This window comes from Pararge aegeria, chromosome 18 (genome assembly GCF_905163445.1).
Source record: "Pararge aegeria chromosome 18, ilParAegt1.1, whole genome shotgun sequence".
In the NCBI taxonomy this organism is placed as follows: domain Eukaryota; kingdom Metazoa; phylum Arthropoda; class Insecta; order Lepidoptera; family Nymphalidae; genus Pararge; species Pararge aegeria.
The window spans coordinates 6,277,599-6,294,312 of record NC_053197.1 but is presented as its reverse complement, the minus strand read 5'-3'; the positions used below and the strand labels follow the sequence as shown (position 1 = coordinate 6,294,312).

The 16,714-nt window shown below is 35.6% G+C and overlaps 1 protein-coding gene across 1 annotated transcript; it reads left to right on the top strand.

Moving 5' to 3' along the window:
- The first annotated feature begins 84 nt into the window (after nucleotides 1–84).
- On the top strand, nucleotides 85–5,384 carry LOC120631742 (G-protein coupled receptor moody-like). Its single transcript, XM_039901422.1, has 3 exons — nucleotides 85–291; nucleotides 3,163–3,401; nucleotides 4,193–5,384. The coding sequence occupies exons 1-3, from the start codon at nucleotides 85–87 to the stop codon at nucleotides 5,079–5,081; spliced, it is 1,335 nt and encodes a 444-aa protein (XP_039757356.1). The 3' UTR covers nucleotides 5,082–5,384.
- The last annotated feature ends 11,330 nt before the right edge of the window (nucleotides 5,385–16,714 follow it).

Sequence of the window (16,714 nt, the reverse complement as noted above, 5' to 3'; positions counted from 1 at the left end):
TATATTATTAATTTTTGTAAAATAGCAACAATATTAATTGATTGAACAATATTAATTTAATTGATATATTATATAGAAGAAAGAATGGAATCTTTATTGAATAAAAGTGATATATATTCTAATGATACTCAAAGAATTCTCGTTTCTGATGCTGATTACGCTGCAGTAGAGCTGTTCAAAGGTTATCCTGACGGCTTACTGAAGTTTGCTTACGCATGCTGCGTTATTTCGATGATAATCGGTATACCTGGAAACATTGTTACTATTGTGGCATTGGCAAGATATAAAAGGGTAAGTTACTTGATATATTTACTTTTGTTAACGCAATATGATATATTCTAGCCGAAGTGTGTTTTGTTTGAATAGATTAAAAAGGGATGGCGATATTGGAACCAGTTTTTTAAGATACAGTGTAAATTCAGAAATTTATTAACTTTTATTAACGTTTCCATTATTATATTATTATTGAGTATAAGCGCAGTGCGAAGGACTTCGACTTTAATTTCGTTGGCCTAGTCGAATTCCAGCACGCACTTCACACTTTTTCAGTTATGTGCTTTTTAAGCAATTCAAATATCACTTGCGTCAACGGTAAAGGAAAACATCGTGAGGGAACCTGCAAGCCTGAGAGTTCTCTATAATTTTCTCAACGGTGTGTGGAGTCCACCAATCCGCACTGGGCCAGCGTGGTGGACTACGGCCTGAACCCCTTCTTATTGTTTGAGGAGACCCGTGCCATGTAGTGGGTCGGTAATGGGTTGATATGATTATGATGAATGTTCTCAAGTATTTTTTGTGTATACACCATATTTCTTAAGTTGTTAAAGCATTGTACGACCTCCCTGGCGCAGCGGCGTGCACTGTGGTTGGTGTCAGTGGCGTGCACTTCATACACGCACAAAAGCACTGCATACCCTAAAATTGATATATAACCCGTATAGGAGGAGAATTCTAGCCGATATATTCAATTTTCCTCCGAAAAAATATCCAATTAGGGAATTTATTATTTCTGAGTTTACTCTGGTCTGGTCTGGTGGGAGCCTCTTAAGCCTCCTAGGTACCTACAAAGACGTGCCTCCAAGTGTTTAGCTATCCGGTACGATGTCGTGCGATGTACGATGAGGTGTACGATGAAGTAGAAACCGATTTTGGCGGTATGGCTGGTAACTGCCATACCCCGAACAGGTTAGCCCGCTACCATCTGCCGCTCATCACTAACCCTCGGGTGAGATTTAAGTCAAGGACTAAATTGTAGTTAAAAACTTCCATTTGTTTGTTGCGTTCTTCCCAAAGTTTAGATTAATTCAATAACGAAACCTCAACATGTCGGACCTTAGCAAGATATGATCCCGGTTTGGGTTTTACATATATTCTGGGAGAGTTTAAAACTACGTCATGTAAGACTGTTAGCAAAATAAAATATTTTGATGACGCAAGGTTAGTGATTTATCGGATTTACTAACACGTAATACGTATTTAGTTGTAATTGAACATGTGTTTGTGTAAAGTTTTCCTCTTAAATGTTCCTAACGCAACGGTTGAGAATCATAATAGTGTAAATTCATCATTATGTTATAAAGTGAAGTAATATGGCCGCTGTCAGGGCTATTTCAGAATCTATCAAAACACCAAATTTCCTCAACAGTCTGGTAAACGGTAAATTTCAATCAACAAAATTAAGACACCTAAAGAAAAATAAGTTATAGGTTACCTAACAAGTATGCAAGTACTATACATATACAACGTGTAACCGAATTATGAAATTCTGTTGCAGGGTGCATAAAGAATCTCCCGGTAAAAATATTAAATCAAAAGAAGCATATTTAGTTTTCCATGCAAACTAATCCATAACATTCTAAGTGTGTGACAACCCTATTGAAGATAAAAGACCGACACGCGCGTAGTACCTACGCTACGCGACACGCGACGCGTACTTAATAAAATGACAGGAGTCACTAGATTTTAATTTTGCATATCTTTCAGTAATAACTATGGCAGTGGTTTACTCAAAAACTATTAGCGTTTCGTTTTCACAGATAAGCCTAAAGAGACAGTAAATAATGTACCTCTAAAGCATATGAAGTAATATTTCGGTTTTCATTTACACGTTGTATATAAATTTGACGCATACGTCACATTTAAACACCCAAAATTTGCCCTTATAGGACTTTTTGCGGAAACTTTTCGATCACCGAGAAGATATTAAATAAAATTACTTTTTTATAACATCAAAAATGGCTAGAAGCCATCTTTGATGAATCATCTAATTTGTATAAAGATGATGGCGGTAATTACCATGGATAATCTTATACTTAATATATAAAGCTGAAAAGTTTGCTTGTTTGTTCTCTTGAACGCGATGATCTCAGGAACTACTGGCCCGATTTGAAAAATTCCTTTAGGGTTGGATAGCCCATTTATCTAAAAGGGCTAGATATCACGCTCAAACCTATAGGAGCATAGTGGTTGGTTAACCAATGGTCTTTTTGGTGTAGTTATTTAATTCTAATGATGATGCCCTCATCAGGCTATCAAGCCTAGGTATGATTTCAACCTTGCTTTCGCGATGACCGAGACGCATGCCCAACACGCACCACTAACATTTCGGAGCTATCATCATCATATCAACCGAATGTTCAATGCTGGACAAAGGCATTTTGTAGGGTTTTCCAAAATCCAAGGTCCTGGGCCGTTTGTTGGGATCATCATCATAACATCAACCTATTACTGGCCTACTACGGGTTCCCACAACGAGAAGGGTTTTACGAATAAAATATTACATGCTTTACTAGTGGTGGAGAACATCATGAGAAAACTCCATGCCTGAGAGTTCTCCATAGTGTTCCGCACTTGGCCAGCATGGTGGAATATATGCCAAACACTTCACTTTATGGGAGGAGACCCATGCTCTCTAGAGGGATGGTAGTGACCTCCCTGGCGCAGTAGTGAGCGCTGTAGTTTTAGGATTGATTCTCCGCAGGGGCAATTTGGAAATTTATAATTTCTGAATTTTCTTTGATCTAGTTTGGTGGGAGGCTTCGGCCGTGTCTGAATTGATTTAGAGTTCCGGTACATCGCGTAGAAACCGATTAGGGGTACGGTCAAGTACGAAGTACGGCTAACTTACGGTGGAATAAAAAAATCTATATCTTTTTTTTACAGGTTCGTAATGCTACTGCGATATTTATCATGAACCTATCATGTGCTGACCTTCTGTTCTGCTGTATAACTCCGGCTTTATCTGGTAGTACTTTCTGGAACCGGGCATGGACTCACGGTAGAGTCCTCTGTCGGCTGTACCCCCCTACAAGATACATCCTCATTGCAGTCTCCATCTTCACAATTTTAGCTATTACCATTAATAGATATATCATCATTGCTTTTCCAAGAATATACCGCAAGTAAGTTATTTTTAAAACAATTTCATACAATTTCGGACAAAATTAATTTTATCCATCATATTATTATTATTGACAGCCGATTGGCGCAGTGGGCGGCGACCCTTCTTTCTGAGGCTTTGGACACAATTCCCACAGCTGAAAAATGATTGTGTGATGAACATGAATGTTTTCCATTGTCAGAATATTATAATTATTATTTATGTGATTTACATTCATAAAATATTCATCAGCTATCTTATTACCCGCCACACAAGCTACGCTTACTTTGGGGCTAGATGGCGATGTGTATTTTCATAATATATTTATTTTTTTAATAACCCACATGCAACTACAGTACATAGGCTTCCTCCCACATTAAGATGGGTTCCAGGCCGTTATCCACCACGCTGGCCAAGTTCGGATTGGTGGACTCCACGCACCTTACGGTGAGCTCTCAGGCATGCAGGTTTCCTAACGATGTGTTCCTTCACCGTTGAAGCAAGTGATATTTTAATTAATTAAAAACGTACATAATAGAAAAGTTCGAGGTTCGTGCTGGGATTCGAACTCTGACCCCCTAAAGTGAAGTCGAAGTCCTAACCACTTTATCCATACTAATATAATAGATGATACAGAGTGCATGTTTTTTTCCTTGTTTGACTGTTTGTAAAACGCATGAACTCTTAGGCAACTGGTACTTGTATACATATAAATAACGTGTAAAAACTAACGCTTTACTGCTCCGCATATTCGCATGGTCAGGATTTAACGATGATTATTGCACTTCAAAATATTTTTTTTGTTGTTTTCAGAATTTATCAGAAACGAAATTTAAAAATTATGCTGGCCGCTATTTGGATTGCACCCCTATTAGCATTGCTACCGACAATTTTAGGTAAATGGGGTCGTTTTGATTTGGACCCCATAAACGGATCATGCTCAATAGTTCCCGATGAAAACAAGAGATCTCCGAAGCAATTTCTATTCATAGCATCATTTGGTTTACCATGCATTCCAATAATTTTATGCTACGCCCGAATATACTTTATTGTACGGAAAGCCACTAAACAATCTCAGAACTCAGATACTAATAAAAATTCTCCATGTTCAAGTAATCAAGATACAACTACAGGTGACTCTTCATCAATAACTGTTAAAGTGACTACACTCGATAGTGATTACAGTGAGGAAGATGGCAAGGATATACCTCTAAGAGATATTGGCAATGAAAAATCAGAAAAAGTAGAGATACCACACGAAGAAACAGACTGCACTACTGATGAGGATACGTTAGAGCTATCCGGACCGCCAAAACTTCGAAGAAATGTTTTAAAAAGGTCAATGGCAATGCTTAAGATTTCACTACCATCGCGCAAAGATAAAAGATTAGGGACAATGATCTTCGCTATCATGACATCCTTTTGTTTATGCCATCTTCCAATAGTGTTGATTAAGGTGTTACGTTTTATAACACCCCACCCTGTAATAAACATTGCAGCCCATATTCTGTTGTACTTCTCATCGTGTATTAATCCGGTTATATACGTCGTTATGTCGAGTGAATACAAGAAAGCCTATAAGAATCTGTTTAATTGTCGACGTAAAGGTCAGCGACTTATTAATAACGATAAAAAACCATATCGAGTACAAATGATACTGAAGGGCCGAAATGCATTTGCCAAGGCGAGCCCCGCCACGTGATGGATAGATGTTGTATATAAATTATTTTGGAAGTAGGTGATAGTTTACGGAGTTCTGAACATCCAATGAAATTTGCTGAAATCCGGTGACAAAATTTCACAGATTCTCCAAAATACGTGCTCTCTACGCACGCTTTGTTCCGCTACCGGAACAATAGTTGACTTAAACATATAAATCGTACATTGCGAGCCTATTTTTGATGATAAATTATGTTGTTTTGTGAAAAAAAAACGTGTTTACTTACTCGTACGTACACGCGTTAGAGTTACGTAACAAGATAAAAATCTTTTCAAAAATTTTATCTTTCGCCTTATTCTACTTTTGTAGAAAAAACGACACTAACAATAGAAAAAAAGTACTTAATACATTGAAAGTTTTATAATAACGCATTATCTAGCTATCTCATTATAGGACAACCAAGTTTCACTCAACATTTGAGATTTTTCTACAATTGAATCAGTTAAATCACCGGAATGAGCCCGCAGACTTGGTCAATTGAAAGTGTACACTGTCAAACCTTTTTTTGAAAAACTAAAACGTTGACTATAGCTGACTTCAGGGTGTCAGTTTTTTGTGACGGTGTGCGCGCGCATCGTAAAAATTTACTGTCATCATTTTCATCTCATCAAATTGTCTAGTTGTAGCTGCTTATGTTAAATAAGCATAAGTAATCTATTATTATATTTGATTACAATAATTATTGCTTATATTTGTTTTTTTAATAGAAGTCATTAATGAGACTTATAATTTAATGGCTGTATTTTTGAATAGAAAAATAAGGATACATTTGTATAAGTACATAATGTTTTTAGTTTTACATGTAATTACTGATAAACACGGTGGGACTGATTCTGGTGGTAAAGTTTCAATAGGATCAGTGGTTTTTGCGATCATCAACTGAAGGGTATATTTATGATGAATGAATAATGGAGGAAAAAAGAAGCTACCTACGATGCTAATAATAGATGAATTTTTTGTGACACAAATACTTTTCAAAGATAAACTTACTTTACGTTGATGAAGTTGAGATATGTAGAAACATGAATAATAACGTTTTATATGTTAATATTAGCCTGTTTTGTATTCACACACACGACAACTGCTTGAAAACCTTATAACAACAAAAACTTTTCGGAAAATATCTTTAGAACTTTTTAATCTTCAAAGTCCCACCAGTATTTGAGATTGTAGCCAGAAAATAAGCCCGTAAGATGACTCTCGGGAACAAAGTCACGAACTTGCTGAGCTTTTAAGTGATAAATTTAACTATGAAACTGAATATGAATTTCGCCTTGCAAATAAAAGTTTTTAGTTATGAAGTCATTTAACTTACCTGCCATTTAGTTAATTAAGCTTTGTAATAAAGTTAAACAATTACACGAAGCACATTAAAAATAGAATATTCTGACTAGCTCTGATTATCTCAGATTTTTGGGTTTCAGGCCGCAGAAACCGTAAAACCCATAAAGCTGTCATTATTTAATTTGTATTCAACGGTATTCATGCATATCAGAGGTTTGAAAAGTCAAAAGTCAAGTTGGCGTGTTGTAAACCGGCGCTGCTTTATCTAAGTAGATAAATAATCAATGGTGCAATGTACGCCGTACAGTGAGTTGGAGAGGAATTCTATGATTTTTCCTTTCCGCGCGAAAGTATTTGGCGTAGTATCGCGCGCTCTTTTCGCGGTGTATAGCAAATTATGCTTGATTTTCATACTGTACTAGCGTACCCAGCCCGCTTCTCCGGGCTAGATTTTGCTTTATTTTATTTAAACAATAAACTTACATCATTAAATTTTTAATTAAGTTTCATAATATAATAATCTCATAATCATTTATTTCTCTCCGTATTCATTCTCTTCTATTCTCTTCTCGAGCGGGTGAAGATCATTATGTACACCCATGTACACCCAACAATAGAATATCATCATAGTAAATAAAAGCTGTATTTGACAGTTCAAAAATAGGAGTGCTCCGATCGTCACCAAACTTTACAGGATTACTCGCCAAGTCAATTCGGAAATTCCCTGAAAGTTTCATTGAAATCGGACCTATACGGAAAATACCCACACACTTTCTCTTTTATATATATAGATTTACAGTATGTTCAACTTACACAGTACAGTGTGTTCATCCAGAGTCCCGGAATATTATTTTTAAGTATTTATTCAATTAAATTAAAAAAAAATCTTGATTATGTATTTGTATATAAAAATTTTACGCTACATTTCTGTTCGCTCATGATTTCCTAATCCTAAGGTTGCCTGACAGAGATGGGCAGACCATATTTTGTATTCTACGTCAATCTCCTAACCTTCTTGTATATTTGCTTATCTTAATAGAGTTTAAATAAATAATTATAAAAAAAGGTAATTTAATGAATAAAAATGTAAATAAATTTGAATTTTTTACTCCGGCAATTGCCAATCTGCCTACTGGTGATGAAGCGAGCTAAATTGTAGTAAAATAAAAAGTTTGGTTACGTTGTTTTAAAAAAAAGGACGTACGCAATCTCCGGAAATTATTTTTTTTCTATAAATAAGCACGTACCCCATATATAAGTCAAATAATAAATGCCTCGTCGGTGTATTTGGTTCGATTCTCGGGTCAAGCTGCGAATGGGCAAATTTTTTAAAATCTTAGTATGAGTCCGAAGTTAGGAAATTGGTGGTATCCACTGACTTGGAGAGCAAGTTAAACCATCAGCCCCGGTTATTAGCAAAGCGATGAATCTATGCTCTAATACTCTCCCTTCCAGTAGAATGAGTGACCAAGCACTGAGTGACGAATATGTAAATATACCTAATAGTAAATCTGATTATTGAAATTTGTTTTCATGCTTTTGGCATGCATACATCCACTAAGCTAAAAATTTCCAGTACCAGTTATAAAAACTTTAGGATAGGCTTTTAATAACTCGTACAAGGCCTATTCTTAAGTTTTTTATAACTCGTACTGGAGATTTGGTCCATTTTATATACCCGCTTAGTGCATACCCTGTGCATACTCTGTATGCACGCCACTCATTGTTCTTAGACATTGCAGCACTTCCTCATAAGAAAAATTGCTATATTTTATAGATAATGCCATCTTCTTATAAATTATATTATGTAACGTCACGAGAAAATCCTTGTTTTATGTAAATAAAGACAGTCGGCCCACCCACAGCGCCTGTCACTTTAAGTGCTGTTGTGAACTTGAAAAATGACATTTTCATTTTTAAGGACCCCGGGAGCGATGCTTGCGAGTCATTGCCTCCATTTTCTATTTATGTTTCTTCTTTTTTTATAATTGAAAAAGAAAAATTGAATGTGAAGCTTTCTGTAGGTATAATTTATTGAAAGTAGTTAGAAGTTAAAAGTTGTTTACCGAATACCTTGTCTTTCGGGTCTTTAGATTTTTTCGGGTCGATTTTGTCATGCAAAATTTATATCACTCTAAGTAATATTAATTTGGCATCCCTTTTTCTTAACAAGATAAAATTTTATTTTACATAATCACAGTTTGTGTCTTAAACCACTTCTTTTCATTTTTATTCTTTGATTGATTGTTGTTTGCTAAATTATAATACATATACTACATAAACAAAAATGGAAGTATATACGAAGTGTTAAATGATTAGTTTGTTTCTTTGTTTTTCACCAAACCCATGTTTTTTGTTAGGAGCATTCATCTATACTTCCATTCTAATATTATAAAGAGGAAAGATATTTTTGTTTGTTTATTTTTCGTACCCAAAAGGCTCCGAAAGTATTGGACCGATTTCAACCATTTCTTCGTTAAAAGGAAACTAAACTATCAAGAACGAAGTAGTAAAACGTTGTCTATTAAATTCATTACTGCGCTTGGCGTGCGCTGAGAAATTTGATTGATAATACATAAAAAGTAAGTACTATATTATTAAAATACTTATTATTACCTACAAAAAAGTGCGGGAGGTAATACATTTAATTATCATAGTTAAGTCGCAACACCAGATTTTATGGTCATCAATTTTATTTCGCCGGTGGAAACAAAAGTGGGTTACATTAGTATCGCAGTATTCATTCTTATTTAAATAAATAGTTTGTCATCAAGGGAATTTATATAGCAGTAAAATTATTTTTAATTCATTCTAATTGGACATTAAATTACTAAGAAAACAGTTATTTTTGGAGTTAGGTATACTTAATTGAAAAAGTTTATGAAAGCAACACCCAATTTTAAAAATAGATGTCTATGATGACGTAGACATAGTTCTTTGTAGCTCGTATTTACAGATTTCACCGCCGCCTGTTAATTTAATTATTATTAGATTATGTTATTTAATAACAAAACGCGTGTGTACCTACTTATGTACACGCGTTAGAAGTTATACTTCTTTGGTGTAATAAGATAAAAATCTTTTCAAAAAGTTTATCTTTCGCCTTATTCTACGTTTGTAGAAAAAAATACACTAGCAATAGGAAAAAAGTATGTAATATATTTTAAGTTTTATTTTAACGCATTATCTTGTTATCTCATTATCGTAAAACCAAGTTTCACTCAACATTACAATTTGAAATTATTGTCCAATTGAATCAATTAAATCACCGGTATGAGCCCGCAGACTTTTATAATTGAAAGTGTACACTGTCAAACCTTTTATTGAAAAACAAAAAATAAAATGTTGACTATAGCTTACTTCAGGGGTCGGTTTTTTGAGACGGTGTGCCCGCGCACCGTAAATATTTACTCTTATAATTTTTCCCTAACGCGCCAAAAGAAGTTTAACTTCAATAATAACTTAAAAATACCTGTAGAACTACACCCACTTTCACTGGCTTCAAGGGTAAAGGAAAACCTCGTGAAGAAAACCTGCATGCTTGAGAGTTCTACGCAATGTTCTCGAAGTTGTGTGGAGTCCACCAATCCACCCTGGGCCAGCGTGGTGTTTCACCCTGCTCTTCTCATTGTGGGAAGGCACCCGTGCTCTGTAGTGGTCCGGTAATGAGTTGATTTGATGATGATGATGCATAAATTGTATTAGATTAATAACTGTAGTATTAAACTAAATTCTCCCGTTTTAACTTTATTTCGGAGTTTTATTTAGATCTAGATATAGGACGTTAAACTAAATTTAGTCGTAACTCCAGGATTACGAGTATTAGTATTAGGGCCCTTTTAAAAACCAGACGTCCCAGCCCCATTTATATGGAAATTAGGAATATGTACATGTAATTCGCATCTATGCTCTGTTTACAGTCAAAGTTTTATATTTCTTGAAATTTGGTATTTAAGTTATTAAATTGGTAGCTCCTGGTATATTCGCCATTTTTAAGACGACTATCCCACAGTTGGGTAACGGTAGCTCTACTCACATAGTTAATATCGTTTTAAAGCTTTATTCATCACGCTGCTTTTTTGATTGTTTTCACATAGCTGTTAATTAGAAAAAACAAATACACTTCAAATTGCAATCATGCAAGGAAGAAACCTGGTAAGTGATGATGCAGTTTAAAGGCTAACGGTAAAGTTATAACCATATTCTCTACCCTTTTCTACACTGCGTCGTATCGGAGCGCTAAATCGCTTGACGGCTGAAAGCTTGAAGCCTTTTCGGCAGGGTGGTGACTTTCCACGGCAGAACCCTGTTGGGAACCCAAATATATTAAAATTCAGAAATTACACAATTCCCTAATTGTCGGATATCAAACCCGGAACCACTAACTTATAAGACGGCTCTCCACTGCGCTAGGGAGGTTATCGGAAATAAAACATGTTATATATGATGTGAGGTAGGATTTCATGTTTGAACCGCTGTTCGAATACATACAAAAACATTTTTAGGGGTATTGTTTAAGCATTTATATAAATTCCGACAAATCTAATATTGGCTGCGGAGTTTTATTATTTAAAAGCTAGATTTATTTAGATTACGCTTGGATGAAGAATACATGAATTATAACGATATCGATATCTAACGTAGGTATTTTTATTTCTTTCTGGTAAATGAAAATCGGAATTTTAAAACATTTATTCTATTTTAAAGACTTAACATACCAAAGCTTTTCGTTTTTGTATTATATTTTTTTATCAATTATGATATACTTGAGATGTTTTTGTGTTTTCGTTGATTGTGTACGTAGATCTTAAATAAGTAACAAAAAATACGAATTAGATACAAAATAAACTTGAAATTGATACCGTGAAGCTTTCATGAAATACTATTTTATAATACGCTTGGTAGAGGTCGCTCTACCAGTTGGTAGAGTCTGCGAGGAATATTGTATTTTATTTAATTTTCGCTGGAATTTGCTGTAGGTCAATATTGACAAGAGAGTATTTTATGTAAAAGCGTTTTATATACTACTGAAATATAACCTATACCCATTTTTTGATTATTAAAAAGTAGCTAAAAGTCAGAAATTCTAAATTCCCAAATAGTAGGCGATTGAACCTCCGCTTATTCGGAAGATAAAGACTATTATAAAGCTGTATTTAATTAAGGTTTGATATTAATTTTGATAATATTAAATATTATTGTTATTGTGAAACAAAACAATGAAAAGAGCTCACAGGTGAAAGAGCTTTTGACGAGGGCAACGTTTTAATAAATTAGTACAAAAATGTAATGAGATTTCATTCATGTTTAGCAACAAGACAAAACACAAATTGAGTTAATTGCTCGCAACCTTACTTTAATTTAAGTGACCGAAAAAAAAATTCGGGATCAAAAGGATTTTTTAAATAAAAAGTGGCAGCTAAAAGTTAAAATGTGCTGTTTTGTTCAATGGCTGGGCAAAAGAATACCTAGATTTGAAAAAAAAAACCCATGATTTCAATATTCGACTGTACTGCTATCTTGGTTCTCCACTATTGCCATAAATGCTAAAGTTGCTGCGTGAAACAAGGAAAAGCCAATGAATTTACTTTATATAACCATCATAGCTTAATATAAATCTACTATGAGATGGTGATAACAAAAAAGAAATCACTAAGCTAAGTTTGTTGTGGGCTCTTCTTAGACCAGGGCGCGTTTGGAACCCTCGTAGCTTTAGGTTTAAGGTGGCGAACCCTTACAGTTATATGTAAACATATTTGTATGAAGGCTTCAAAGGTGCCTGTGATAGGCATATGAATGAATAAAGAAATATTGAATTAGAAATTTGAATTTGAATTTGAATTATCTTAATTCAGTGTTAAGTTACAAAACTCATTTTATAACTTAACACTGAACTTAATCAAAATCCAATCAACCGTCACCATCATCATATCAACGCATTACCGGCTCACTACACGGCCCATGTCGTGAGCCCTTAATGATTGATGGTTTTATAGTCTAAGTTCACTCTCCGGATTATAAATTATCTTTGCGCCAAAATCATACCAGTCCATTGTTATTTTGCTGCGTGAAAAATTTACAAGCCAACAATCACACTTTCGCATTTGTTTTAGTTTGTGTGAATGTGTTTGCCACATTCATTTATTTATTGCCACTCCATTATTTGTCTCAAGGGAAACTCATCAAACTAAACATAGATTGTTTTTGCCAAAGGGAAGAAATTGTACAACGTACCCGTAATTAATAAACACAGCGATTAATTCTTCGGACATGATTATATGTCTGAAAACAGTTTTTTTAAATTTATTTACTAGCGATCCACCCCGGCTTCGCATGGGTGCAATGTATAGTGTGTATGTGATTTGAATTTGTTTTTCTGGTGTTCTAATGTCGCGTCAGCCATTTTAATGATATGCTATGAAAGACAATTTTGATCCACATGAAATGCACAATAAAATGTATTTAATGGGATAAGGAATAATATTGTATTCCTTTTAATAGTTTTGCAAGTAACTCAATTTTTTTTGGATAATGTGTAAAAAGTAAAACGGTTACTGTGGGCTATGCTTTGGAGATAAATATATACCATCAAGGACTTTTTTGTGGACATGTTTAAGGTGTACAATAATGTCATACATTATTTTGATCTATCATAAGTTTCAGCCAGCGTTTCCGACGAAAGCGCCAAAAAATTTGTTTATGTGCGACCTCACATAAGACACCACTAAAATTATTAGTATTTCTCTACTGTGCATAGAAGAATATGTATAATATAAACCTACCTTTTAAATCACTTTATCTATAAAAACCGGATTAAAATCTGTTGCGTAGTTTTAAAGATCTAAGCATATATTATATGGACAGACAGACAGCGGGAAGTGAACTGTTTTATATTTTTTGGTCTTTTCTTATTTTTTCATTCTGCAAGTTACCTGTGGACGATGTCTAAGTTGATAGCTTGCTAACCTGTTGGGGTAAGGCCAGTTATATAACACCGATACCCCTAATCGGTTTCGACGCGGCATAGTAGCGGAACGTATCGTTCGGAGGCACGGCACGTCTTTGTCGGTAGGGTGGCAACTAGCCACGGCCAAAGCCTCCCACGAGACCAGACCAAATATTAAATAATTTTTTTTTACTGCCAGGTATCAAACCTGGGCCGGCCGCTTGTAAGACCACAATGCTACCACCAAGGAGGTCATCAAAAAACAAGGGAGGGATATACTTTATCTACTATGAAGCTAAGTTTATTGGTAAGAAACTCAGTAAATCGCACAAGTTGAAATCCGGGAGGCCATTACACCGACTCAGGCCTCCTTCCGCAGAATTTGGTCAAATGGTTTTGAAGATTTAATGTATATTTCATGGATCAACCTTCCTTGGCTTCTGAACCGTACCAATAGATTATCTCTGTACCGGTTTGCTCGATTTAATTTGATTTGTAAAGTAATGAATTCAGAATAATTTATAACTGCGTTTACTAAACGCATTTGGCGGGAATAAATTCAGACATTATAAATGCCCAAAATTTTTCCATCTGTGGTTCAAACCCGGGACCCCCCACTTATGACATAGCGCTAACCACTGCGCCAGGTAGGTCGTCAAATCGTCTGGTACTGGATTTATACTCTAACCACCTTGGGACCCAAACTTTCATTGGGTTTTGTTTAATGGGAGGCTCTTAGGACGTGGCTAGTTACCACTCAACCGACAGAGCCATGCCATCAAGCAATTGAGCGTTCCGGTACGACGTCAAGTAGAAACCGATTATGGGTTTTGCTTATAATTGTTGTAACCATAACAGGTTAGCTTGATACCATCTTAGACTGCATCATCACGTACCATCACGCGAGACTGCAGTCAAGGGCTGACTTGGAGTTTAATTAAAAAATAACAAAAAAACTGTCTATTATGTGCTCCACCCATTGCCATTTAAATTTTGGTACTGCTACATATGTCCTGGCAGTCCTGGTTTGTAACTATCGGTACTACGTAATCGATAAAAAAGCTTGGGTGTGAATTATTGCTCTAACCAGGTTGTTCTTCTAATTATTTAAATGAGATTGTGAGATGGTGATAACAAAAAAAAACACCCGGCTAAGTTTGTTGTGGGCTTCTTCTTAGACCAGGACGCGTTTGGAACCCTCGTAGCTTTAGTTTTAAGTTTACGAATGTAGTTATCGCCATCATCTCACTACCGTGTAATTCTTATGTACGCATCAAAAGTGCCACCTGTGGGCCTACTTGAATAAAGATATTTTTGACTTTGACTTTGACTTTTGCTTACGCAGATTATCATCATATCAACCCATTACTGGCTTATTACAGGGCTCTCACAATAAGAAGGGGTTAAGGATTACGTAGACATTCCAAAGATATTGGCCTCCAGTGTCAAGGTTCCGTATAACGTTCATAGTTAACGAACATGTTCGGCCGTTAGTCATAACTGATAACACCCACTATCCTAAAACACTGAGTGACTACAAGACACTGCGGGATTATGGACGAAATTATGTCACAGAGTTTCCTGAACGCTGCCCGTCGGAGTTGAATAATTTAAAGCACGAAATCATTCATTGTTCCGTTCACAAATCTGCGCAGCTGCTTCTATTTCGCTCTATGATAATTTAGATACAGTGAACTAGATATATGACAAGCAATCACTTTGTCAATGGCCGCACGTCAGTCATGAATACTTGAATTTAAAACGAGAACTCTCCGCACGTGCGTTTTTTATCGGGAATTTGAACATCGAAAACAAAAAAGTTGATAGATTGAGCAAAAATAAATATTAAACCACGTGGATTCTTGCTACCGCTTTACGCATTTGACAATATTATCCCGTGATTTCGATACACTGTGTGTCTGATTATCACCGGAGCATCCTCCGAAGATCTGTTTTGGAGTGTAAAGATTGAATAAATTATAATTACACAATGCAGGTTCCCTTGGTTTTTGCGGAGTATAGCAAATTAAACTTAATTTTTATAGGGAATTTCGCAAAGTAATGCCTGCTTGCCCATGGAGCCGAGCAAACAAAGTGCTTGTGCTGACAGTAATGCGATGCTATGAGTCATCAAAATATACCCCATTTTATACTTTTAACTCATTGTATAGTGTGTAATAAGGTGAGGTTAGTAGAGACAGACATACCCTAAAAACAATCTCTTTGCAAAGACAGCATTCATACCTATCCTAGGATGGGATATCCTGCTAATATTAAAAATGTCAAGTTTGTTTGTTACGCTTACACGCAAAAACGACTTAACCGATCCTCATGAAACTTTGTACACATATTTTTGGAAGTGTTAGAAGTAATATAGAATACTTTTTATCCCGACATTAAGCTTTCATCCAAAGGAACCGTCCTTTGGGAGAGGGGATGAAAGTGTTTAAAGATTTTACACCATAACTCCGACAAATTATAACCGATTTAAATAATTATAGCTAGTTAGTATATACATAAAATTGTGTCTAGCATATTCTCACGTAGGTTCTCACAATGTTGGAACTCATGTATAGCTCGTAACCCCAGAGCCAATTTGTGATGATTGTTGGATCTCTACCAAACAATCATCATCATGTTAGCCCATTACTAGCCAACTACAAAGCACGGGTCTCCTCCAATAACGAGAAGGGGCTAAGGCCATATTCCACCACTCTGGCCCAGTTTGGTGGACTCCACACAACTTTGAGAACATTTTGGAGATCTCCTAGGTATGCAGGTTTCTTCACGATGTTTTTTAATTGCTTCACTCGGCCCTCCGGAAGTGATGTCGAAGTTCTACCGAGGCGTGCTTCGTGTGCCTGTTATTACACCAGCACTCACGCCTTTCAGACCGGAACACAGTTTTGCAACAATGCTGCTAAGCGGCAGAAATAAGCATGGTCGTAGAACTTTCCCGGACAATGTGCCTCAGAAAATCTGTCTGCCTGAATTTTCAGTTAACAATCGATTAGTAACATATCATCGAGAGTAAAACTGTAGAATAATAAATCAAATTTACTTCTAATAAGTTACACAGCTATGTTACAATGCTGTCCATCAATTAATATATAATCTAAGCCCGAATACATGAGTTAGTAGTAAAGTTTCCTGTACAATTAATCATGTGTCATATTAACCAGTAACAAAGACCCCAAAGTTCCTAGATCACTTTTATTGTTCCCTTTGTGGAATGAAGACCTTTCTGAGTATTTAATTAATCCGGGATAATTGAATTGCTTACGGTCCATGTTTCCATGCTTTGTTGAGCTTTTACAATCTAATAGGGTAGTAATTTTCAGTTATTGATTTATTACTTACTATTGGATAGAAACAGGCGTTACTT